The following is a 26,251-nucleotide window of genomic DNA, read 5'->3' on the forward strand; positions in this document are numbered from 1 at the left end:
GCACAGCACGCGGCTCTCCTTCCACAGACGCTGGTGCTGACCAGAGCCGTGTGGCAGGGGGAATGAAGCATTTGCTGCTTTCTGCTGCCCAAAGGAGCTCCCTGGGGGACACAAGACCTGCAGCACAACACAGCACAGCGAGCCCCTCCTGGAGAGGAAGGGCAGATTCACGGGTTCCGAGCTGGGCTGACCCCTATGAAGCAGACAGGATTTTAGCTCACCCCACTGCTCCCGAGCCCAGCGCAGCCGACCTGAGAAGAAAGGGCGGCTTCATCCAGCCCGGCCCCAAGCCACGGGCGGAGCGGAGCCTCGAAGTGCACAGAATCCCCTCTTTCCCGTCAAAAGCCTTGTTCAGCAGTTTCCTCACAAGGGTCAAAACTTTGCCCTTGAATGGGCAGATTCAAGCCTGAATGTAGCTATTTAGCAACCAGCTGCTAGGAGAGCCTGAGAGCGCGAGCGTAAATGGGTGAACTCTCGCACAGAATGATGTCATTAATTTGATGGAAAACCTCAGCAAATAATTCACGTTCAGTCCCTGCAGCATTCACTGTATTCACACACTCGAGGCCGAGCCCGGAGGCTCCCATTCACTTCTTACTCAGGCAAATCTTTGTTCTTCCCCTGCAAACTGTCTCCTGCGCTGGAAGCTTTTAATTGCCTCCTGCCCAGTCTCTCCTCACTCCCCACACCTTGCCCAAGTTCATTAGTGGCTGAATTCCAGAAGGCCCCATTTACATGCCAAGCAGGTCTGTGAGCACAAGGCGTGCCGTGGCTCCCAGGGCCGGGCTCAGCACCCCGGGGCCGGGCAGCTCCGGCACTGCGCACCCCAGGCTGAGCACGCGGGTCACGCTCCTGGCAGCCTGGCCTGGGCTGAGGGATGCACACAGCGTTTTTCCATCCTGTGTGTCAGCACAGCATCTAGTGCTGCTATTGGAGAAATTGTCCTTGGCTAGCTGTTGTCCTTTTTCTCTTTTTGTAATAGAAACTGGATAGGGCAATAGCAGAGAAGGAGCTGAAAAAGCCAAAGACAATATATTTTTCACGAGAAAAAAAGAAAAAGAAACAGTAGAACCGACTTAAGTTACATTTTCCTTTCAAAAAGTTGTCTGGCTGGCCTGAAACTTCATTTGCCAAGTTTCTGGCTGAAGCAAATCCAGGTGGACACGCTATAAACCACATCTCACATGAGCTTAGTGGTGAAAAAAGACTCGAGCCCCTTGCTGAGTCTGGCACCGCTCGGTTCCATCTGGGAGAGGGAACGTGCTGGGGTGAGCGCAGCGAGCACACTGGGGCACGGGGCTGCTCCAGCATCGGCCTCTCTCCGAGCCAGGGCCAGTCAGCATCACTGGGGCCGTGCCCTGGGGATCGCAGCAGCAGGGCCGGCTCCGGTCACTCCAGGACCTCCGTCCTGACCTGAGGGGCAGCAGCTTGGTTTTGGCGCTCAGAGGCGAGCGCAGCGAACTAGCTCCTTCCACTGATCTTCAGAGCTGAGCAAGGCCTTGGCTGAGCGTCAGCACGAGGCCAGCCCGGCCCTCCTGCAGGCGCTGCACCAGCCGGCCCAGCTCACGGGCTGGAGCCCCCCGAGCCAGGACCTGACCCCGCAGCAGCTGGGGAGCTCACAGCCTCTGACACCTTTCAGCTGCTGTCCTGCGACAGCGAGGAGGTGTCAGTGACAGAGCACAGCGCCTCAGGAACCAGCTCAGCCCAGGTTTCCATTCCTTTTCCCTTACTTTGGGACCTAGGGATAGCAGTACGTCCTCCATCATTTATTCTACTTCGTCAAACAACCTCAATAATTCCCCACGCCTACGGAACGCTTCCCAAGCTGAACAAAGCCACGTCATGGCCCCAGCCACTCAGGATCCACATGGCGAAAGAATGAGGAGCGATGATGGATGTTGCTGTGCACCCTGAGCCATCCTGCCACCGGAGGAGAGCCTCTGCCTCGGGAAGGCTCTGTGCACAGGCAGCAAATGTCACCACGGTCCTGGGGACGCTGCTCAGAGAGGGGTCAGGAGCAGGAGGGGACGGTCTCCTGACAGGGTGCAAGAAGATGAGGGGCTGCCCCTGTGGGGACAGCCGTGGTGCCACCGTGAGCTCTGCGTGGTCAGAGGGGCAGGGAGGCAAGTGGCGTCCAGTGCTGGAAGACAAATTTTTCATAGGGGAACAATTATTCAAGATTTAGGGTTAGGAAAGAACTGAACTAGTTGGAAAGGGAAGCGGTGCTGCTAGCGTCTGGCACGGCTCTCAAAGATCGTTTAATGGAAAGCAGACTCCTACTGCCCCATGTTACTCGTCGTTGTACACGTACGGAGCCTTGGCTGAACACCGCTTTCTGACAAATCCTATATATACACACAAAGACAGCGCTGGGTACTCTTATGGTGTTAGGAGTGTCATTGTTATGATGGAGATGCTTATTGGCAAAGTGAACTCGGGATGGTTTTGGCACCCTCCCCTGCTGCAGAAGCGCCTGCTGGCATCCCGAGCGCAGCAGGAACAGTGGACACTCACGCATGAAGGGCTGGGCCCCTGCGGGACTTGCAGCACGAGCCGGTACCCGTGGATTGCACCATGGCCCCCAGGCAGAGCATCTGTATTTTCCCCTCATTTAGCAGAAACTTGGAGATTTTCCCCCTCTGATGCAAATACACGGCTACCAACCGCACGGCCCCTGCCCACTCCCTGGTTTTCATGCCCAAAGCCCAGCGGCATGGAGGTGGCCCCACAGCCACGTGGAGAGCCGGACAGTCACGGGGGGATGATGCTCCTTCTGCAAGCCAGGAATGCCACTCAAAAAGCAGACACAGTCTGATTGCTGCCCAGCAGCGGGAGCATTTGATGGCTTCACGTCAGTTCTGAGGACCCTGCCTGCTTGGTACAGCTTGTTTCCATGGGAACTCACCAAAATGAATTCAATCAAAAATCCATTAGGACTCTCTTCCTTGCAGTGTTCAGTAAATGATGCCAGCTTCAGCAATCTGCAGTAACAATAATTTACTCTTCTAGTAAAAATAAAATCCGATCCTTCCACACAGGACAGCGCTCACCAAATGGCATCTGGCAAGAGGGAGAGAACAAGCGCCAGGTACAGCCCCGACACGCTTACAAGCTACACGAATAAATTTCCATTACGTTAACGTATATATAAAGTCACCTCTATAGATTGCAGCTATTTGAGGATGCCCACGCCCTGTTCAGCAAGGAACAAATGGGGTTTCTCATTTCAAACTTCTGCAGGATTGTAATGGTCACCTGCTGTTGAGCGAAAGGCATCCCCGAGCACATAAAAATAGAAATGCCACAGCCAGCCCGCTGCAGACTGCTAGGGACCACTGGCACCTCCGTGCACGAGACAAAGAGGGCTGTGCTTGGCTCACCTCATTTAACGCCCCAGAGACACAACGTGACCTTGGGTGTAGCAGATGCAGAGAAAGCAGTGTGACTTTTGGAAATAAACACTGGGAAAAAACATAAACAGCCCATGGCACAGAAGAGAAGCTGCAGAGCACGCACTCCAAATCTGTTGGGAGCAGGCCGCCAGTACCCTCACGGAGCCTTACTACTGCCCAGGCATCCCCGTGCCGGACCCTTCTCTGCCTCCCCTTCGTTTCACCTTCAGCACCCGGTGAAGCAGGACCACCTTCATGTCACCCCAGCAAAAAGCTACGGGAGAAGTGCTCCTACTCCAGAAGGGCTCCGTGGCTGAAGCAGGCAGGGTTCAGCAGCTCTGTTGCTAACTTAAGTCGGGCACTGCTCCACACTCGTCACACTAGAAATTGAGGAGAAAAACCAAAAGAGCAGACCCCGTCACAATCATCCAGTGTCATTTCTAGAGTGAACACAGTTTGTCCCTTAACTTGGCTCCAACAGGGGGAAACGCCGTGAGACAAAAGCATAAATGCCCGGAAGGAATACCTGAACACAAGCTGGTTTTACACTTCTAGGTCCTTTCTGAGGAACAGACCACTGCGTGCAGTGCTCCTGCGGGGCGGGGGCAGACACCCATGGGCAGCCCTGCGGGAGCTCAGGGTGAGAGCCTGTCCTGGCTCCTGTGGCCGCAGGGACATCTCTGCCCGTGCCAGCCCATGCAACAGCCCATGCAGCTGCCTAAAAAAGGCACCCCCAAAGCTTACCTACGTGCTGAGAGAAGGAAAACCCAAAGCAATTTTTGAGCTCTGGCAGCACAAATAAACAGACCAAATGTGTAAGGCGCTCTGGTTTTGCATTTTGCTTTCCTCTTTTCCAGACTGAAAACAAACAGCAAAACCAAATGCTTTGTTCTTTAAAAATATAAAAAATCTGAACTCTGGAAATCCAGTTTTTCATGGAAACGTTACAAAACCCTGATGTACAGCAGCCGAGGATGCATGCACCTACGTTTCTTCTCAAGCCTGGTCACTTCAGAACTTTTTCTAGCTCGTCATGGAGAGTTGTGCAACGGGATATGCAGAACACGAGAAATACCATTTTTCTCCAGCATGAGAAAGGGAGGGTTGTAATCCCTGAGGGGAAAAGAATGTGTCCATTGTTAGCAACTCCCACTGAATAATTTTACAGGGAGTTGTATAAAAAGAGAGTTCATCCATGTTACCATCCAAGAGATGAGGTTTTGCATGCGTGTACCCGACCCCACCGTGTCCAGAGGATTCTCTACCGGCAGCGAAGCTTTACCAGCCGGCACACAAAGCGTTTGGCCAGGGTGCCAGATTCTGCCCTGGGCTGTTGTACTTCTACGGTGTGTACAAACTCCACGAAGTCCCCAAACATTGTCCCACCAAAATACCTCAACTCTGAAATCAAGGAGGCTCCCCGGGCTGCACGCAGATGTGTCATTAAGTGAGTAATCAGTCCTGACTCAGAGCGCTCCGAACAGTGCTCTACAGCTGCCTGAACACAAAAACATGTTGATTTTTTCAGATGAGGAAAAAAAAATAATAATAATCTTCCGGTTAGCCTCGTAGGTAGTCCCAAATCCACACAAGCAACTTGCTAGAAAACAACACTCCAGCTGTGCCGTACGCACCGCTCCCCACCAGGCCCTTACACAAGGGCCCGTCGCACAGTAGGCAGTGCTCGGCGTTAGCCCGTGGCAAGTTGTTTGGAAACGCCTCAAAGGCTTTCTGGCCACCGTGGAGGTTCAGAAATACTGACACATTTTACAAAGGTCATTTTTCACAGGCTGACTTGGGTTTTCCATTTGCCAGAAATAAATGGCTAGCCCGATCTGCTAAAAATAACCTGCTACATTTAGCTGTGTTTTACGTTTCTCTTGCAAAGGATCTTACTGAATGCCCAACGCTTTTGTTATGCATTTATCATTCATCTTTTCCATCGGTCCTTTATTGACTGTGTCTGTTATTAATCGCCTTTTCACTACCGTGGTTGATCTAGCGCAGGCTCCAGGGAGCAGGGCAGGGCTGCAGTTCAGCTACAAACACCCTTTTTGGTACCCTTACCTACCTGCTTGTACACAGCTCTTTGTGCCTTTTGTAGGGCCCTCTGTGCTACAAGCTGTGATTTGCCTCGTGTGTCATTAACTAAACTTACATATCACCCCCCTACCTTTGCCACCCTGGTTTGCTTCCTATCCACAATGTAATTTTTCATTCCCATAAATTCTCCTCCTTGCCCCCCTTGTGTCAAGTGCACGAACTTGCTTGATGGGCTTGTTTATTTCTTTACTGCTTGTTTAAAACAAACAAGCAAAACCAACACAAGCAGAAGACCAACACAGCAATTGTTCACATTAATCATGTTTCTCCTGCTTGCCTTGTCTCCTTTACGGACGGAGGGAAACCTGCTACACCATACCTGCTGCACTTCAGGAAAGCTGGCAAGTTCTGGGGCTCTTCAGTCTACTTCGGAGAAAACAGCAAGTGAGGGATGCAGGTAACACAGATTGTGAAGACGAGCAAGGAACAAAGCCACGTATTAAAGCAAAGGCACAGAGCAGCCCACACTCCCACACAGACCCCAATGGCTGAGGAAGAGTTGTCCTGCCTTCCTGCATGGCAGCACCCAAGGCCACGTTTTTTGATGTTTTTAGAATGGCCAGAATGCGGATTTATCTTTTATGGTGTTGCTTCTGCCATTTGAGGACAGCCACGACCTCCCTGCAAGGTGCGGGGCATTCCCTGAGCTCAGCCAGGCAGAGACACAGCCGCTGGCAGCCGCCTGCTCTCCCTGCATGGAGCAGCACTACGGCACTGCTGCTGCTGGCAAAACCATTTCTCGTGCTCTTGGCTTCAGTCGAAGCTTAATGCTCCTCCTCACGAGCAGGAGGCAGAAGTAGACTCTGAACACTCGACTCCTGACAGAACAATTTTTCACCGCTGGCATTTTTCTGGCCTTTCAAACCCATCCCGCAGTTCTGCAAACTGGAGTAGTTCCTTCAGCAAAACTGGAAAAAGACAGGAGGGAGATGGGGGAAAGCGCACGAGTAACTGAGATGGGAGCTACAGAGATGAGCAGCCCTAGAAATCAACAGAAATGTTGAAATGCGCATTAAGAAATAATGCGGCTATAACTTATCTCAATCCTTTATGTCAAGACATTCATCCAGTATACCATAGGGGAAATAACCAAGTTTTCTTCATTAATTTTAACTCCAGGTTTACACAGAAGTTGCATTCAGAAGAAGATCCTGCCGCCCCAGAAGATCAAAGGAGCTGGCAAACATCCCTCTGCTGGGAGCGCCGCTGCAGTCAGCCCACTCCATTCATTATTTCATCCCAGGCTCACACGGCACGGATCCCTCAGATCACAGCTGAGCTCCGGGCAGAGCCTGAACCCTCAGGAAATTCACGGCTTTTGTATTTCACTTCAGCTACAGTGATGGGAAGGAAAACATGTTTTGTGAAGAGCACAGCGGATCAAAGGACCGTGGCCACATTTCCTTCTCACTAGACCTGCAGAATTGCAGACTGCCCGGTGCCTAATCAAACCATCGCTGGAGTGGGAAATTAGGCAGCACCTCCCTGGAATTTATTAAACTGGAGCAAATGAAGGAGAGCCTTTTGAGAGCCCAGCCATGAGAGGAATGCTGCCCAGCTCCTGCTCTGCGGGCACAAACGCTGGGGATGAAGGTGGGGCTGGTGTTTTTGCATTAAAGCAATCGGTAAATCCCAAGCACGTTCCAGGAGAGCTGCACAGGCGGCTGCTGCGTACCTACTGACACCCGCGTTTCTCTAGACACCACACGAGGCAGCCTCCTTTCCTGACAGCCCCAGGGACAGGCCCGAAGGATGCTGAGTGAAGAGCACCAGCTTTCGGCAGGGCGGCTCTGGGGGTGTGCTCCAGGAGCTCCTGGCCGCACAGGCAGCACAAAGGCAGGGCAGACCAACAGGAAAACAACGGACTCGTATCCAGGCCAGAGCACTTGCGGTCCCCATGGACAGATCTCATGATCGGCAAAGCTGTCGGAGGCGTCCCTCTGGCAGCCACCTCCCGGAGAGACCCCCAGGCAGAGGCAGCCTCGCGCCCTCCGCCACCGCCGGGCAGCTCCACTGCCCCTGTGCACCCAGCGGGTCCCCGGCCTGCACGTGACAGCAGAAAACAGCCCGTGGTCGTTGCCCTTTGTTTTCACAGCTGCACGTTCGGTAGGATTAATGCAATTACTCTTGTTTTTAAAGTATCTGGCCTCAGCACTTCATAATCAGCCTTGGCTGGAGGAACAGAAACTGGATAAAAAAAGGAGGGGGAAACAGGCTGCCGAGCGCGACTCGGTGGCTGCTAGGAGCTCTGTGTTCTGCGTATATTTGGAAACGTTATCTCAGACTATTCAACTGCTCTTATCATCATTCAAACATCACATGAACTTGACTGTGTTTACCTGAACGGAGAGCAAAGTGACAAAAAAGGATGCCAGCTGCAAAGGAACTCTTTGAACATGCCCAAGAGGTGAAAATCCAGCAGGAGCTGGAGGATCACAGCTCCCAGAGGAGATCCGGACAGCGGTTAGCAGTCTGCGACTCAAAACAAAACCAAAAGAAAACTTCGATATCACCAACACAAAACTGAGAGGTTTCCAAAAGCATTTTCCTCATAATTATCAGGTGCTGGTGTAATAGTTTTGTGCAGTTTGTTGCAGTTTTCACAGTTTGAAACCTTCGTTTAATGCTTAGTAAGAAAAATAATTGCTGCCTGCTGAATTTCGCCAGCAGTTGCAAAGGACCTTTCATTCTGGGGTGTTCAATATCCGTAAAATAGAGCTATCTGCTCATAGGAAAAAAGTTTGCCATGTCTTTTCTATGAACACCAAGGTTCTTCAGGCTGCACAGAGACTTTGTAGCTCCCAAAGCAGCGCTGAGCAGCAGCGGCCACAGCGACAGGGCCCTGCTCTTGTGCCCAGGCACCCACGGCAGGGGCGGCAGCGGCACTCCCGTGTGCAGCTCCTGCCGCAGCTCAGCCTGGATGCACACCTGGGGACCACGTTTTGGAGCTCTGCTCTCCTGCCAGGCCGGGCACAGCACCAGTGGAGCAGCGCTGCCCTGCCAGCACCGTGCCGCAGCACCGCGCCAGCCACCCATGGAGTGCCCGCGGGTGAGTGGGGAAGCCACATCTGTAGTTACCAGCGTGCGACCAACAGAATTAATAGCTCAAATATTCAAAAAATTTCTCAAGAAAAAAGCCAGAAAAGCTGAGTCTTCGTATGGTGACTCAAGAGGAAACTCTTTAGTCAGCAGCAGCACCGCTGCGAGCCCATGGACACATTACAAAACATGGATAACACCCACATCCTTCCAGGGAAGGAGCCAAGAAAGGCAACAGAAGATGGATGAAGAGCTGCAGGCATGTCTCGTGCAGCAGAGGAAAAAATACAGAAACACAACAAAACCATTCAATTTTGTGATTTGCCTGTTGTGACAATGCAGGCAGCCGAGCTCTCACGAGACAGCGGTGTGCCCTGATGTGATTCCCGTGCAGGCAGGCGGCTGCGTGCCCACTGGCTGTGCTCCTCGCCACGATGGGCACTGCTCCTCCGCAGGGGCACGGCCATGCATGGTGCCACACGGAGCAGCGAGCTGCATCCAGCCAGGAGCCAAACCCAGCACATGCACAGCAGCGAGCCCCGGAACAGGGGCAGATATGCCTCGCAACTGGAGCATGCAGATACTGTGCAGGCTCCTTTTCCTTCCTGCCTTCATCTGAAGATTAGGTTTTGGGGGGTGACTCGCTTTGTTTTGGTTGTTTGTTTTTTGGTTTCTGGTAAGGCACAGCTGTTTTAGGTTTGTACCACCTTGGGACCTTCAGTTCTGTTCCCAGTGCCGAAAGCCCAGGAAAAAATGAGAATCTTCACTGCCTGCTGGGCTGCAGGGAGACTCCCCTCCTCCACCTGCCCCAAGCACGCTCCACAGGAGTGGAAAAGCTCAACAGGGAGAGCTGTCAGTGGCACGTGAGCTCAAGTCTGCTGCGTTGACATAAAGACACAGAAAGTATTTTGCAAGTTGAGCACGGCTCCAGAAGCGCTCTAGGGCACGGGGATTTTGAGTTCCCGCTCCCAGAAAGGCAGGGACAGGCGCCGAGAAAAAAACGTGACGTGATTTTTCAGTGAAAAGAATCAGGTTTAGTGCTATCTTTACACACATCCAACTCTGTTGGTAACCCCAACACCAAAGTACTTCGTTACCACTTCTGTAGCCGGCGCGGTTTGGTAGCACACCGCAGGACGCTGTGGTCTCCCACACGCAGTCACTGCGGGCTCTGCGCGTGCTGCCAGGTGCTCCTGCTGCCACCCTGCACCAGCGCGGCACAAAGCCCCAGCCCCGCAGCACGGCCACGCTCAGGAGCACGTGGCTGTGCTCAGAGCCATAGGACTGGCATTGTATTACTGCACGCCTGTCCTTGGAGAGGAGAAACATGCAGGAAATCAACGGTTCTTGGTGAAATTAGCATGTCCCTGACACCCTGAATTTGAAGGGTGTACGTGGTTTAAGGCTAGGAGGTGTCTATGTCTACACAACACGTCCCCTAAGCAATTTACTGCTTTTCAGCTGGCCTGCTGTCTTTTCAGACAATGAGAGCTGAGAAATTAGGAGAAAAAAAATAAAGTTATCTACAGTAACTACTTGTGGTTCTGGAAACCTTCCTGTAGGGACCAGGACAAGCGTCGGAAAGCAGTGGCTGTGATAACCCAGCAAGGAAGGAAGGAATTTTCTGCACGTGTCAGCGAGCATCTGCCCAGCCGTGGCTGGAGGAACCTCACAGCAAGGACGGAGAAGACAGGCAAGGAGCGGAGAAACGCAAGCAGCTATTACTGCTAGAGGAGAGTGATGTATTTTCCAGCAAGTCATTTTTCCCCTGCTAAAGTCCAGAAACAGCTTAACACGAACTGCTGGACTGTAGTCTGCTCCAGGAAAAAGGGGGAAGGAGGGGGAAGGTGTCCCTTCAGCTGGGGACATCCCGCGGCAGCTCTGTTCAGGAGACTTCAGTGGCAGGTCAGAGGGACAGCCAGCAGATTGGGGCCTCTCTTTATTCTCTGTGCAGCCTTCCCAGACTCCCTCAATTTCCAAGGCCAGCAGCAGGTCTGGACACCCGGCTGAACCCTCCCAGCCCCAGTCTGGGTGGCTGCAGTCAGGCTCCCCGCAGTGCCCGACACCAGAGATCTCAGGAAGCAGCGAGTAAGCTGGTTGTTTTTCCCGATAACGGGTCCCTGAGCTGCTGCTTCCCTGCTTTGGGAGCCTGGTCTGATCCTGCACCCGTTCAGGTCACGGCCCCGGTGCTGGCTGCTGCTGGAGGCCCATGAAGGATGCAAGCGGAGGGGAGAGGAGCACAGAGCAGCTTTTAACAAGCTGGATGGGTTTGGTGGCAGCCGTACCACGATCCTAGATGCAGGAGCAGCCCCCGCTGCTGCCGAACCGGTGGCACCAGAGGCTGTTCACACCCGCCCTGCTTGGGCTGCAGGCTCCCCGAGCACACTGGGCAGCTCGACGAGCGGCTCTCCACGAGACAGAAGGGCTCTGTGCATCCACACGGAAGGTTTCTGTGCACATCCTCGTTAACGTGCCATATGCTGGCTCACAACTAAGCTGTCTTTGTGGGGCAGGATATTTCCAATGCGAGCGCCTCAACGCCCAGCTCTGTGGAGCGCAGAGCTAATGTTTGCCCAGACAGCTCCCGCAACGAGGGGCACGCGTGGGACAGAGCTCCTTCCCCTTCCTCCCTTTTCCAGAGAGCTTTGGCTTTGTTCACACATGGGCAAAACCCAGCATCTGGATCTAAAGCACTGCACCAACAGCCAGAAACCTTATCTCTATGGATTTAAGCCTTTGTCTACAGATTTACATGAAAGAGCACACGGGTTTTCTGCAAGAATCCAACAGACCACTGCAGGGCTGCTTTAATCTCGTTAAAGTATCACATTTTCTTGACACGCTGCTTTCTGCACTCCAGAGCACTGAATCCTCAAGCACCGTACTGACGGCAGCATCGATGTTTGCTGAGAGCAGCGCTGACGGCTGCAGCCCCGCGGTGGCTGCCCGGGAAGGCAGCACCTTCCCCGCCAGCAGCCACCCTCTGCAGAGCCCATCCAGCCTCTGCTGTTGCTGGCGCCCGTGTGCTCTGCAGGCACAGACACCTCTGCACGTCCTTGCGTAGCGCTGCCCTTCCAGGACAAAACACTCCCGCCGCCTGCAGAGGCTGATTCACCAGCATGCAAATTCACGAGCAACCCTCACAACTTCATGCCACGCAGAAACAGATCAAAAGCACTTATGCAACACGGGCATGAGAACTCAAAGCTCTTCCAGCTCCACAAGCTAGCCTAGACCACTGCAGCACTCACATGTTAGTAAAAACAGCCTCCACTTGATATTTATCAAGCTCCATTGGATTGATAATTGCAGGAGAAGATCAAAGACCAGGGGAAAGTAGATGCTTTTGCACAGATAAGCACACAGCAGAACGCAGCAAGCAGAAGAGATTCCCCTCCCAAGTAAAACAGCATCTTGAGCCACGGAAAGAAAGTGATATAAATAAACTATTCTTACAGCTACGATGCTGCCTAGTCATCTGCATCCTAGCACACCTGCAGCTTGCTGATTTTCAAGGAACTGTAAGATTGCAGAAAGAACAGACCCAATTTGTCAGGCGGGTAGTAGTGGCTGGCAGTCCAGGGGAGACAGGCGTGCGGTGCCGTACAACAGGCAGCCTGAACACCTTTCTTTGCCTTTTAAGCCTGAAAGGAAAGCGACTGCACTTTGAGCCTGCCACGTGTTGCTCCATCAGCCCTCCCTGGAGAGGTGAGCGCAGGCACCGCGCACCTCAGCTCCTCTCCCTTCCGACCGGCCCCGTACCTCGCGCTGGGGCTCAGCACGGCCCTGGCACCTCCCAGGGGCCGAGGCAGCTCCAGCCCCGTGGCAGCCCCCAGCACAGCCGCCTGGGGCCTCCCCACCACCGAGCCCGTGCCCCCCACAGCCGGGCTGCAGGCGTGCTGTGGCGGTGGCAGGGCAACACGTCCAGGAGGAACGCGGTCACTTGGCTCCTCCAGCGAGTCTGAGTGCTTCTGGCACGAAAAGGAAGGGATACGGCCAACTTTGCAACAAAAATCACTCCTATTTCTGTCGTGAAGTAACCTTTTTTTTGCTATCTTTGACTTCTGGCTGGCACAGGACTGCCTCCTCCAGGGGCACCACGTGCGTTCTCAAGCCTGTTCCTAAACAAGTCCTGCAAGTACCTGAACGACTTGTTTGAGAATTTGCGTTCGAGGTCACCTATTAATTAGCTACAAATACGGTACCAGTGAATCGACCTACCGGCAAACGTGCTGCAAAAAATAAAGTCAGATGCCCTCCAAAGATCTTCAAATGGAAGTCACTGAATTACCAGAGAGCTGCTGGAGGCCTGGCTTGCGCTGTTAGCATCGAAGTGACACTGAGTAGGGCGGTTTTGGGCTTTGTTTGCTTTCTGCTTTAGCCCCTAGAGATTCTGCTAGAAGGCTCCTGCCTAGCAGGAAGGTGGCTGCTAGATTTTCTCGCCCACCAGGTAAGTTGAGACAACTCTCACTTTCCAAACCAACATGATCAGCAGCCGAGAGACGAACACCGCACGTCTCCTAGCAGACAACTCAAAACCACCCCGCGTGCGGGCCATTCTGTGAAGTCACACTCACTTGGTTTTGCTATTACTTGGCAAACGGAAAACGAAAGGCCACTTTGGGCAGTTTTGGGTTTTTGAGCCTAAACGAGGACTGTTCCCAGCAGACCACGCAGAGGCCGTTTCCCCAGCGCGGGGAACCACGCTCTCCTTGGCACGCTGCGTGGACACTGCCACGCTCAGGTAATTCAGTCACAGAATCACCTGGGCTGGGAGAGGCCCCCAGGACCACCCAGCCCAGCCTCTGACCTAGCACTAGCAAGTCCTCAAACTCACGAGGGCAGCAGGAACTCAAAATTTCCATGAGTCTGCGCAGAGCAGGGGACTGATCTGCTTGAAATCTTGTTTCACTTCGTTCGCCAGTCAGACCAACACCACAGAAACCTTGCAGGTCCCCAGAACTCTGCCCTCGGCCGCTGAATCCGTGCCCCCATCAGCCTGGCCAAGGGCTCCAGTGGCACCACACCGTGCCCAGGGAAAGGCACAACGCGAAGGATCGGCATCGGCTGGGGCTCACTGTTAGCAGCCCGAGTCCCTCGCACATCGCTCCACCTCCCTCCCAAATTTTTTTTCAACCCCACCCTCACAGGCACTTTATTTTTGAAATGTTAATGGCAGCTGTCGATTACAGACAAGCGAAAACCTGTTGTGTTCTCTGGTAAATACTAATTGTGAGTCTGCGGTGACTGCTAATGAGCGTTCTGGGACAGAAACCTCACAACTCCGAGCCTTCAGATAACAGGTCTAATGAGAGCAATCACCCTAATGAACGCTGCACCCTTAACGAAGAACTCTCACTCTCCTGGCAGGGCTGCCATTACCTTTGCCTCGCTGCTGCCAAGGGACACGTCCCACAGCTCCACCAAGGAGCAGGGATGAATCATCCCTCACCGGGAAGTGGGGCTTAATGACCTCAGGGTGCTCAGGCAGCGAGACAGCTGCTGGCCCCAGAACCCTAACTACAGCCCTACGTGGGCAGGATTCAGAGGGGAAGACACCAGCATTTTTGCTACCACGGATGCGGTGGGGTTGGCCGAGCCCGCCGGTGGGTGGGCAGCTCCCTGGCACCCTCCCCACCTGTCCCCAGCGGGCCGGGGCGCTTCCTGCGCCTGTTTGCTCAGCTTCAGCCTGGAAGACAAAATGAGAACACGCCCACACCACTGCAGGCAAGAAATCCCAGGTTTCCTGAGTTCTGGGGGGCAAACCCACTTGGTGAAGGCGGCTTCTTCCTACTCTTCCCTTCCTCCTTCGCCAGCCCGTTCGCTGGAAGGGTTTGCTGAGCCAGCAAAGCCCAGCGCAGCGTGCACCCAGCGAGCTCGCACGAGGGCTTGTAAACATTAAAAAGGGAAACTGTTTTGACCAAAGCAGTTAGGAAAGAGCACCGTATTTACATTAACAAAGAGGCTTGTTGAAATCCTTTTTATTTTTTTTTTTTATTTTGTTCGCCCTGGACCAAGCAGAGATTCGGGGATTTCTTTTGCAGAAGATGAGCATCTTGCAGACCAGCAGCGTCTGCTGTTTCAGTCACACTGGCTTTTGTCATCGCTGTTTTCCAGATGGGCAAACACAGGCTATTCCAGTCATGGCCTTGATAACAAGGAAGCTCTGAACAAAAGGGCAGCATCTAAACCTATTAATACCAACTAGAAATCAACGAGCAGATGAGGAAAGCAGCCTATGAGCAGAGCTTGCACTGCAGATATTTGTTTTTGTCTTCACTTGGTCTGATGCAAGCACAGCATTTACAGATACTGCCCTATCGTTTCTGGCTGTGCTTTAACACACTTCTGAACAAGGGACCCCCGTAATGTCACCACTGAGGTCTGCATTTACGTGGATACAATTCTCACCGTTATTTAAAATGAAGGGGAACAAAAAGGGGGAAAAAACACACAAAAAGATGAACCACTGGGTGCTGCCATCCCTCGCTCCAGCAGCAGGCCATGCCAGGGAAGACCCCATGGGGAAGAATTGGGCAGTGCCACCCCCAGCCCCGCTCCCCCTGCTCTGCGGTGAATCCAGGCCACCGGGCACCCCCCCCAGACACGGGGCTGCTCTCCCCAAGCAAACACCGTGCCCGGGAGCCTTCAGCAGGCCGGGCAGCCGCTGTCCCCGAGCCCAGGGAGGCGGCACTCACACGGGGGGCTGGCTCCCAGCCGCGGTGCTGCCGGCAGGACCTGCCCCAGCCCGGGACCCCCCGGTGGGTGCTGGCTCCTGCCCGCGCCCTGCCAGCCCCCCAGCCCACCGGCCTTGGCACCGGGCACCGGGTGGGCACACGGGGGCTGCGCTGAGCCCCCCGGAGCTGCCGCGGGGCTCCGCAGGGCTGCGTGCAGCTCCCTACAGCTCCCTGAAAGCGCCCGGCCCGCGGCACCTCGGGGGGCGCACGGCTGGCAGGGGACGGAGCCCCCGGCACCCAAAGGACCCCCGGGACCCCCCCACTCACTGCGGATGGCGGCGATGAGCGCGTTGCCGTCCTTGATCACGTCCTTGATGAACTTGTTGGTGCGCTCCAGCTCCTGCTCGTAGCACTTGAGGCGCTCTCGGAAGTCGGGGCTGTCCAGGTAGCAGTCGCTGAACTCCAGCGGCGGGTGCCCCATGGCTGCCCCGCGGCCGGGCGGGACGGGACGGGACGGGAGGGACGGGACCGGAGGGAGGGGACGGGACGGGAGGGGAGCGCCGCAGCCCGGCCCCAGCCCCGGCCCTGCCCGAGCCCCGCCGGGAGCCGCCCCCGGAGCCGCCCCCGGAGCCGCCCGGCCCCGCAGCGCGACCCCCGCTTCCGGGCGGCGGCGGAGCTGGGAGATGTAGTCCCGGGCGGGGGGCGGCGGGCGGGGGGCGGCACCGGGACCGGCCCGGCCCCAGCAACGGCATCGCCCCCAGTAACGAACCCAGCCCTATTAACGATTTTATTCCTATTAACGGCTTTAACCCCATAAATGACTTTATTCCCGTTAACAACTTTATTCCCATTAACGATTTTATTCATATTAAGGGATTTATCCCCACTAACGGCTTTATTCCCGTTAACGCCGTTCTCTCTCGGTTTGTGCACAGGGCCCCGGCCCCGACCCCCGGCCCCGTCCGCCCCCTGCCGGCCGTGCTCCCCCCCCGCCCCCCCCGCCCCCTCCCTCCCCGTTGCCAGGGACGCCGGCGGCGCGTGACGCGCGGGGGCCGCCGCGCGCCGCTGCTGACGTCACGCCCGGCTCCACGTCGCCTCGGCAGCCAAGATGGCGGCGGCGGAGGGCGGCGGGGCCGGGGCGGCCGCGGGGCCGCTGGTGAGAGGGGGGCGACAGGGGGCGAGAGGGGGGCTCCGAGGGGCCCTGAGGGGGGCTCCGAGGGGCCCTGAGGGGCCGGGCAGGGCCGGTGGGGGCGCGGCCCTCGGCTCTGCCCGGAGCAGGCCCCGCTCTCAGGGGGCTCCTGCCCGGGGCCGGCCCCGAGCTGCCCCGCGGGCTCTGCTGTGGGGGGCCCGGTCCCGGTGCTGCGGCTGCTGGGCGCTGTGCTGCCCACAAAGCACAGGTTTTATGCTTCGTTCAGCTACCGGTGCTTACAGAGAAGGGAACGGCAGGGAACTGGCACTGTGAGCAGCCCCGCACTGCTCCTGTTGGGCGCCTGGTCAGAGCGAGCAGGTTAAACCAAGCAGACTGCCTCGGCTCTGCTGCTGATCCGAGTATTTAAAAGGCTCCTTTCACTGTGCTTTAAAAAAGCACGACGTAAGAAGCCTTGTAAATACTGGGATCTTTAGCTTTAGCTCCGAGCATTTCTTTCACCATAGACCCAGCTGAAAAACCCGTGAACAGTTTGTGCGGTTGGTTGGTGTGTCCTGAATCCTACAGCCGAAGCGGTTGGTTTGTATTTCCCCCGCCCTAAAGGCCTCACCCCTTGCTCAGTTCGCAGGCCTGGCGGACGTGTCAATATCGGAGGACATCCCGGTGGAAGGGGAGATCTCCGTGCCTGTCGGGTCGCACTCCCCTGACGAAGATTACTCCACGCTGGATGAACCTGTTAAGGATACTATTGTAAGTTCATGTTCCCTGCTTCTGTTTGCAGTAAAACCTGTGTTTTCCTGTTCTCTTGGGCCATCTGCTATGCAACTCTGTATTTTCACATAACTCTGTTTGATTTATACATCTTTAAAAGTTTTATTGTTTTTTGTGTGTTTTTTTTTATTTTGAGCTATACGTATAAAATCAGTTCTCATGAGTCATAAAGCATTTGAATTGCAGCCTCAAAGTTTCTCTGATCCCAAAATCTGTGCAAGTGTAAAAGCCTCACATGGAACGTGGGATGAGACCGTCCTGACTAACAGGATTTTTAATTAATTTCTTAGGGGAGCAAATAAATTATTTTTCTTAATTGGGTATTGTTAGAGTAAATGATACATCTGTGGTCGTTAAGGAACGTAGGAGATTCAGCGTTGTTTGTTGCAGAGGATGCTACAGAAATTTTTGAGTTGGATCCTGTGTTGATTTACCATCGATAGGGCTTTACTTTCCGTCCTTCTGTGTTTGGTTGAGGTCTGTAACTTTTATGAAAAGGCAAATTAAAAGTTACTGCTTTATTTCAGATGAGAGACCTAAAGGCTGTTGGGAAGAAATTTGTCCATGTCATGTATCCGAAAAAGAGTAGCGCGCTCCTCAGAGACTGTACGTACAAGCTGAGTTGGAAGAGGGTGCTTTGTTACTTTCATAACAACTGAGCGTCATTCTGTGATGTTTATGTTTGTTTTTTTCCTCTGTCTCCAGGGGATCTTTGGGGCCCTTTGGTGCTTTGTGTGTCACTAGCACTGTAAGTACTGATAAGCAGTGGATTTTTATTGTTTTAGTCTTTGACACTGGGGAAACAAGAAATTTGGAATTTCCTTTTACATGTGTTGAGAACAAGTTCTTCTGATGCTGTTTAGCTTTCTCTTTTTAGGTTTTCTTATAAAATGTACTTAGAACACTTGAAGCCCCTTAGGACCTCCCATCTTTAAATTTAGGATTTAAGGGTGAGCCCTCCCTCACCCTGTCTTAAGAATTTTACTGAAAAGTGTTCTGATTCTGATCGTTCTTGATGCTAACACATTTGGATGACTTCTTTGACCCTAATCTGTAGGTCCAAACGTACATCTGAGAACTGCTGTGTTTATGCTATGTACCCTGGAGGACTGATGGAAAAAAAAAGCTTGTTGCAGCAGTTCATAGACGGGAGATGACTATGGCTCCTACGTGCTCAGTGTACTGAAAACATTCAGTAAAACATTGTTAGAGCTTTATCAGAAACAGATGGTGTAACTGAAGTTTTCAGGTCTACGTGTGCCTATCTTACACGTGTGTTACAATCTTACCTTAAGGCATACGTGTTTTTGTCATGCAGTGCCTTCTTTGAGAGATTACCAAACTCTCAGTAGTTTAATTTTTGTCATCTTTTCTGTTGTCTATGGTTTTATTCTCCTGTGTATACTTGCACGGTCCTCAGAACAAGTACACAAATGAACCACGATGCCCTCTATTGGGCAGCAGTCCTTTTCTTTTCCTATACAAAATTCAGGATACCAAAAATAAGAAAGCAGATGAAAAATAATTGGTCTTCAGCCTAGCTAGGGGCTGACATCACAGTTTCCTATTGTCGACTACTCTAAGTTTGCAAAAACTCAGTCATAAGTTGGAATTAACTCCTTATATCCGCTACCTACAACAGGATGCTGCAGGGTGGATCAGCAGATAGTAAAGAAGACGGAGGGCCACAGTTTGCTGAAGTCTTCGTCATCATCTGGTTTGGTGCAGTTGTCATCACACTAAACTCAAAGCTGCTTGGAGGGACTATGTGAGTGCTGCTGGTGTATAGGAGCAGTCAAAATGCTCCAGTTTATGGAATTTTCGGTGATGTTTTGATCTGACTGCTTTTTTTCTGTTTCTCACCCTCCTTTCTAGATCATTTTTTCAGAGCCTGTGCGTCCTGGGTTACTGCGTCCTGCCCCTGACGGTGGCGATGCTGGTGTGCAGGCTGGTGCTGCTGGCAGGTTCCGGGACCGTCAGCTTCATTGTTCGTCTCATCGTCGTAATGGCCATGTTTGGTTGGTCGACGTTAGGTGAGTGCTTTGTGTTGTAGCACTGTTGTGCACGCTGAGCATTTCACAGAATCACAGAACTGTTTGGCTTGGAAGAGACCTTAAAGATCATCTAATTCCAACCCGCCTGCCATGGACAGGGATGCCTCCCCCTAGACCAGGCTGCTGAAAGCCCCATCCAACCTGGCCTTGAGCACCTCCAGGGATGGGGCATCCCCAGCTCCTCTGGGCAGCCTGTGCCAAGGCCTCACCACCCTCCTAGTAAAGAATTTCTGCCTTTGCCTTCCATTTGCCGATGCTCCTCTTGATTTTTGTGGTCATACACAAACTGCCCTTGAAGGGAGGATGGTAATTTAATATTAAACTTAACGTGAGACTCCGAGGTATTTTATTCTGTGTTATTTCTAACCTATTTTAGAAATACCATTTAAAAATCACTAGTCTCATACAGGTGCATTTGCATTATTTCTCCTGTTCTTAATATATGTCTGAATCTTACTACACAGTGTTAATCAGCATATGTTTTTCTATGTAATAAATAAGTTAATCTTAGTTTTAACTTACAATTAGAGACCATTGTTATTGAACAATGAGTTAACCATTTTCTGTCCTTCAGCTTAATTGCAATCAAGATACTAATTCAAACTTGTTAACATCTGCAGTGGATCTTTCTCTTTTAGTTTTATGTTGTTCACATTTCAAGTATTTTTCTTTTCCTTTGTCACCAGCATCTACAGCTTTCCTGGCAGACAGTCAGCCTCCAAACCGCAAAGCTCTCGTCGTGTACCCTATCTTCCTCTTCTACTTCGTTATCAGCTGGATGATTCTCACCTTTACACCTCAGTGATGCCAGATCAGAAGAGACTGTGTGATACGGACTGCAAGTTTTTCGTGAACACTGCAGTTAATCGTTGGCTTTATCTCTTATTAATTTATAGAGAGAGAGGGTGTAAAAAAGCAGGTTACGGGATAAAGCCAGAGAACTGCAAAATTGGTCATTCGTGTGTTCCTCTTCTTGAATGATACTGAAGTCCAGCTGCTGATTATTTTTTTTAATTAGCCCTGCCCTTTAGTTGTGTTGAATAAAAAATGCACACTGTGACAGGGATTCTTCTGCCTGAGGAATAGAGGGGGAGATCTTGGAACTTCAAGAAGTTGTTAGGTGAAGTATAGGATCACACGACTTGGCAGAATTCTTGCTTGTGCTTGGATTCTCACTGAAGTTGAATATGCCTTATGAAATAATAGAAGTTCATCACTGTTATGTGTTGGTAAGGAAGAATGTGTTTGACTCTGTTCTTTTTCACTTGTAGAGTGGTGAAATGTACATACAGTGCATCATAGGATTGGGAGCTTTCACTTTGAAATCAGATTGCAGCAAAAAATAAGTTGGGTCCAATTTCCGACTAACTAGAGCAGGGCAGAAGGGAACTGTCTTTGCTCCTGTTCATGTATTCTGTATTTATGTTTCAGCCACTTTGCATGTCAAGGGTGTTTTAGCCGAATGCCTTCAACACCACAGCTACAACGACTAGTCCATATATCCAATGAGGGAGATGGTGTTTACACTGGATAGTTACAAATCTTTTCTTTGCCACTCGAGTTAAAAGTTCTGGAGAAGCAGTCAAGACTAATCAGAAAAGGGACTTGGCCATCATATTGGCTCTGAATATTGAAAATGGAAAACTAAGTGTCTGGAGAGCACAAAGTAATGTATATTTAAAAAACAGAAAAATTGAGAAGTTGTAGCTTTGATCTGTAGGATGTTTGGATGCTAATGCGCCAAACGGGACTTAAGTCCAAAAGTTTCAAAGTGGGTTGAAGGAAGGAAAATAAATCATGACGAAGGTGGTGGCTCTTACGGAGTATCCTACAAATTCCATTCTTAATTGATTTTATGTGACTTTCATTTGGTTGTTTACATGGTCAGTGTTCCAACATAAACACATGCAAAGTTGCATATTGTTTCTTTGTACTTACAATGAAATGTGAGAAACTTTTCTATAGTTTTTTTTCTAATACTTTTATAAAAGGAGAGGAGGCTTGTTCTCCAGCGCTGTAGGTAGATGTATGTTGCCTGCCTGGAGAACCGTACGCAGGCATACAAGTGGGTCATTTATATTTCAGCATAGGGATTGAAACCCGGAGAACTGGTTGTTGCAGATTGTACAGAAATTATTTATGTTGCCCATTATTTTCAGTAAGAAGTCCAAGGGGAAATTTTAGAATGTCTTGGAGGTGAAGAAACTGCTGTTAAAATGCTCTTTTTTTTTTTTTTTTTTTTTTCCTGAAAATGAGTATCAGATTTCCTTTCTCCTGTAGTAATGCAAATAGACCTGAAATTGATGTAAGTGGGTTCTGTTAAAGTGTAAATATATGTAATTTATATTTATATATAAAAATGAAGTCTCTGCTATAAACACTATAAATACTTGGTAATTGGGATAGAAACTTTTAAATGCGTGGACTAAAAGTACATTTTTGCATTTCTGGGAGTGTGGAGAAGAGAAGAAAAAATCAGTTACTCTGCAGGGACCCTCGTTGGTCACAGAACAGTCATCAGCGAGCGTGTGTGGAGCTGAGAGCTGTTCCTGCTGCCTCCCTCACACCTCGGCGTGTGTCTCTTCTAAGTTGCTGCGAGGGGAGCTCTGGTGTTTCATATGCTTGGGTATAAAATGGAAATGGGGAATTTTTAAGCATCCATTAAATTATTACTGATAAGGAATGTGATTTTTCTTTATTTTTTTTAGGCGTGCTGTTTCCCATTCATTTAAACATTAGTTTGGCTTTGTGAATATGAAAAGAAATATTCAAGGGAAGTAGAAAGATAGTAAAACTATTGATTAGTGAGTTGAATTCTCTGAGGAAGAAAATCTATTCTATTTCAGCACAAGAATTTAACCGTGCTTTTATAGAAATCCTTGGAATTCTGTCTCTGCAGTATTTAATATCCAGTGTGTCTTGAGACTTAATGTGGTATTGTATCTGAAAGATGATTGGGGGAACATTTGATTGATCCAGCATCTTTGGGGAAAGAAGGAAACTGAAGAGGAATTAAACAAAATCCCAGTTTTTATCTTACTTGTCTTTGACTTTGATGTGTCTCATGATGGCTTGTTCTGTAACATACTGCTCTTGGCTTATATAAGAGAAGGAAATTATTTTTATATTAACTAGATTCACTTTTCAACTGGTCACTAGAGATTTTAGTCGAGTTATTTTAACTCTGGAAGAATATGCAGAAATATACTGGTTATATAATGAAGTTTTTATTATTATTTTAAAACCCATGGCGATCCATTAGTGTGGAAACCATCATTTTCTAAAGCAGTGAAACGTAGAAGTGGGTTTATATCACTGAAGACTTGCCATAAAGCTTTAGCTGTCAGGAGGCAAGTAGGAAACGAGATTTCCTAAGTTTTCATGTCTCCAGTTGAATAAAGTTATCCCTTAAGTGTGGTGGGTTTTTAATTGCCGTTTTCTCTAGCAGGGTAGAGGACACTTCTTGGCCAGCAATCCTAGCTGCTGTAGCTCACTGACCTCGTTCCTCAGCTTTCTGTTGAGAGATGTGCTCGATGCCAGTGTGATTAGAAGCATGCAGTGTATCTCATCACAGGTAATTTCCCCGCCATAACTGTGGTGGGGAAATTATTGGAATTGTTTTAATCAATTGTTGAAAATTTTCACTAAAAGTGGCTTGGCCTTTAAATCTTGAATCTACTGAAAAGCTTAGCCGTTCTTATAAGTAGAATAGAATTGCTTGGAAAGGCAGCGAGCAAGCAGTGAGCATCAGTGCAAATGAGCATCTGATTGAAAATTGGGTGACTTGAAGTCTTGTGTGGCTTCAAGAAATCAAGAAGCCAAAACTGTAATTTGTTCCTCAGCCAAATTTTGCTGCTCTGTACTGGCACTGCTTGTACTGACTCAGCTTGCCCCTCAGCAAGCGGCTGGTCCCCAAAGCAAGCTAAATACAGGTGCATCACAGCATGATTGAAGCATTTCAGGTTTAGGCAGGTGAAATACCTCCAGCTGATTGATACGCACAGGCTCGTGCTGGTGATGTTCCTTTTAACTAATGGCATTGCGTGAAGGAGCTGAGGGTGCCTGCTCATTGAAGGCTACTTGGTCTTGTTCAGCCAGTTACGTAGTGCTTGCCTCCAGAAACGCGTGCAGGTAATCTGTGTGACCACAGCACAGGGCTTAATCTGTCATTAAAGCACATGCGGTAACTCCGTCGTTGGGCTTTCCAAGGGGAAGAAAGCCTCTTCCTTCTTACTTAGAGCTGGAAAGGCAGCAAGAAGAAAAGCAGATGCCTCACATTTAATGCAGTGCTTTAACTTTGCTGTGGAGAATGTGGATGGTTCTCTGGTGCATAAACCAAGCTTTCTTTCCCACTAAGATTTTTTAATACAGCTTATTCACTGAAATTATGGGCTCAAGTCTGAATTTAATTTTGATCTATTTAACCCCAATGAAAATAGTTTACCTTCAAAATGTATAGATTCAAACACTGAAACACAGGGGGTTAGTCATATATGTGGATGAGAAGCACCACAGATGCTGTGCTGCGGGCAGCCAGCGCCAGTGCTGGGCTCTGCAAGAGGTGAGGAGTGCCCGCACGGACAGGGCGCAGCGCTCGTCTGCGGCTGCTTTGTCCAAAACACATCGTGTGCCTGGGGATCTGGAGGGGATTGAAGGAAGGTGGAGTAGGAAACTGTTGAATTCTCTACTCCTACAGAATTTTTCTAAGCATGGAAACTCTGCGTGTGTCAGTGAGTTAATGGCAGCTGGTGGGAGCAGCGCTGTAAGGTGTAAGTGGTGTGTCCCTCTGCTCAAAAGAGCTGCTGCTCCTACAGGTGCATGTAAATACCTGATGTCCTTATGTTCTAGCCAATTATACGGATAGTTTTCAGGAGCTAGGACCAGAAAGAGCGTTTTCTCTGTACACGCTGAGCCGTGGTCCTACACAGAGGTGCTGCAGGGAATCCAGCATTCGGCGTTCTGGGAAGCAAAAAACAATTCTCGCTAAGGGTCGATGACGGGACGTGCCCGGGTGCCAGCAGCACTCAGGTTCTGCAAGGAGCAGGCACAGAAGGGGAGCTGTGCACTGGCAGCACCAGCAAGATGTGAGGGTGAAAGTCTCCAAGTCCCTGCCCGCCGCTTCCTCCCGGGGCAGTACGGAGCCCAGGGCAAAACGCGTCGGGCGTGCCGGGGCTGTTCTGTGCCCGGCGGTGGCATTGGTTTGCTCGTGCTTAAATCTTGCTTCTCCTCCTGCCTGGTCACAGACCCTAAACATAAAAACAGCTGGGTTGGTTTGCCTCGAAATCAGCATCGATGCAGGCAATCCTCAGGCTGCCAGCCACTTCGGAGAGGGAGGTGTCAGCAAACACCCCCCTGCCAGCAGCCTGCCGAGTGGGTCTGAGCAGCACTGAGCCCTGCCGCTAAAACGTGAAGGTAATGCAGGTACCGGGGGTAACGAGGGAGCGGGGGGGAAGGCAGTCTGGTAAATGAATAGCACTCTGAAAATATTTCTAATAATGGAGTTAGAGGCGGTGAAGTGAGGTACGTCTGTGTAGTAGGGGTGCAAAGGGCGCTTTGGGAGCTGGCTGTGCTGGCTGCGGAAACTTTGCTGAAGACAGTGGCAGCGCTTCGGGGGCCTCGCTACCTGTGTTCTCCAACGTGTTGTGGAAATGCCCCGTGCTCACAGGTGGGTCACCAGGTAAAGCAGCACTGGGTGCCCAGCTCGCTGCGTGCCCGGGCACTGAACGCTGCCTGGGCGTGCTGGTGGGCACCTCGGGACGGGGGGACAGGATCCTGGATCCCGCCATGGCACAGGGAGTGATCCCCCCCCACCCCATGGTTATTTCTACTCTGTCGGCGGAGATTTAAAACGCGGCAGCCCTGTGTTTGTTTGTTTGTTTTAAATTATTATCTGGTTAGTGAGAGCTGCCGTGTGCAGTTAGAATTCCTTTCCTTGAGGCTGAGGTTCCAAGTAAGCAGCACGTTAAGACTCTTAATTTTGTGCCTGACCTGTTTATGCTGTGGGGTCTGCACCTATTTGGCCTTTTCTATAATACTGAATTTTGAGCAAGAAGATTACTTTCAACAATGTTTACTGTGGCAATGAGGAAATGATTAAGTGTGCCTCTTTTTCCCATAAGATGGCAATAATCAACATGTTCATTAATCTAATTTCAGTTAGAATTGCGCACTGGAGATTGTTCAGACCTTTTGGCTTATTTCCATCTATTAGTCAATTAACGTGTTCATGCTCTGAAGCGTGCTAGCCTTTTACACTTCTGCAAATTGTGAAGCAATCGCTCAAAGCAATTCATTTTTAACCTTTCCCAAGTTATTGCTAGGTGGAAAACTGAGCAGATCTTAAGATTATTTTGCATAGCCAACAAAAATAAAAAATAAAAATGGCTGCAGCAGCTTGGAGCCCAGCCTCAGGCTGCTGACTAACTCTTCTCATTGCGCATGGTCAGGTCTGGGGAAGACCCTGAGCCCTGGGCCTGGGGGCCAAGAATTTGTCCTGTGGGCACTTGCTGCCGCTGCAGGGCAGCAAAGGGACCGGACAGGGCAAAACGCGCCCAGCAGGCAGGGGTTCAGCAGAGACGGCGAGATAAAGCCACAAAGGGAAGGTGTGGTCGGGAGCCCTACGCATGTGGCTGCTGCTTGTGGCTGGAATCGGGGCCGCTGCCTTGCTCTGCTGCCGTCCTTGTCCGGGAGGCAGTGCCCGAGCCGTGCTCTGTGTGCTCATCTGCAGGGCTTCTCCTAGATTTTGTTCTCAGTCCCAGTGAGGATAAAAAGCAGTGAGGTTCTACCTGTTGGTGTGGGGAGTAAGGCTTTATTTTCCCAGCGGTTACTTGCCTTGAACTTTGTCACCATGCACCTGCATTTCAGAGTTCAGAGCAGCTGCTGCGCGGGACAGCGAACAGGGGCAGTTTTGTTCAGTTTGCTACGGCCTCGCTGTGCCAGGCACATCCACACGGCTGGGCCGCCCAGCCTGCTGCTCCCCGTCATCAGCCTGCTGCTCCCCATCATCAGCCTGCTGCTCGTGTGGCAGGCTGCAGGGAGGGCACTGGATGTCAGTGAGAGCAGGGACTG

The 26,251-nt window shown here is 51.1% G+C and overlaps 2 protein-coding genes across 8 annotated transcripts in view; one reads left to right on the top strand and one right to left on the bottom strand.

The window, feature by feature from the left end:
- OPHN1 (oligophrenin 1) overlaps positions 1 to 15,768 on the bottom strand; it is a 57,855-nt gene extending 42,087 nt beyond the window's left edge. For 2 of the 7 annotated variants that reach the window (XM_084534418.1, XM_084534420.1), the window contains exon 1: positions 15,539 to 15,768. In XM_084534418.1, the coding sequence (XP_084390544.1) occupies positions 15,539 to 15,692 (154 nt within the window). In that variant the 5' untranslated portion in view covers positions 15,693 to 15,768. Of the gene's footprint in view, positions 1 to 11,990; positions 12,114 to 12,296; positions 12,454 to 15,538 lie in introns of those variants that run through there. The other 5 variants (XM_084534423.1, XM_084534421.1, XM_084534419.1 and 2 more) reach the window with 4 other exon arrangements.
- Positions 15,769 to 16,247: 479 nt separating this feature from the next.
- YIPF6 (Yip1 domain family member 6) lies at positions 16,248 to 21,866 on the top strand. The gene is made up of 7 exons (XM_084534424.1): positions 16,248 to 16,367; positions 16,980 to 17,108; positions 17,657 to 17,735; positions 17,835 to 17,877; positions 18,772 to 18,897; positions 19,005 to 19,162; positions 19,870 to 21,866. The coding sequence occupies exons 1-7, from the start codon at positions 16,320 to 16,322 to the stop codon at positions 19,986 to 19,988; spliced, it is 702 nt and encodes a 233-aa protein (XP_084390550.1). The 5' UTR covers positions 16,248 to 16,319; the 3' UTR covers positions 19,989 to 21,866.
- The last annotated feature ends 4,385 nt before the right edge of the window (positions 21,867 to 26,251 follow it).

This window comes from Aythya ferina (assembly GCF_964211825.1).
Source record: "Aythya ferina genome assembly, chromosome: 13".
NCBI lineage: Eukaryota > Metazoa > Chordata > Aves > Anseriformes > Anatidae > Aythya > Aythya ferina.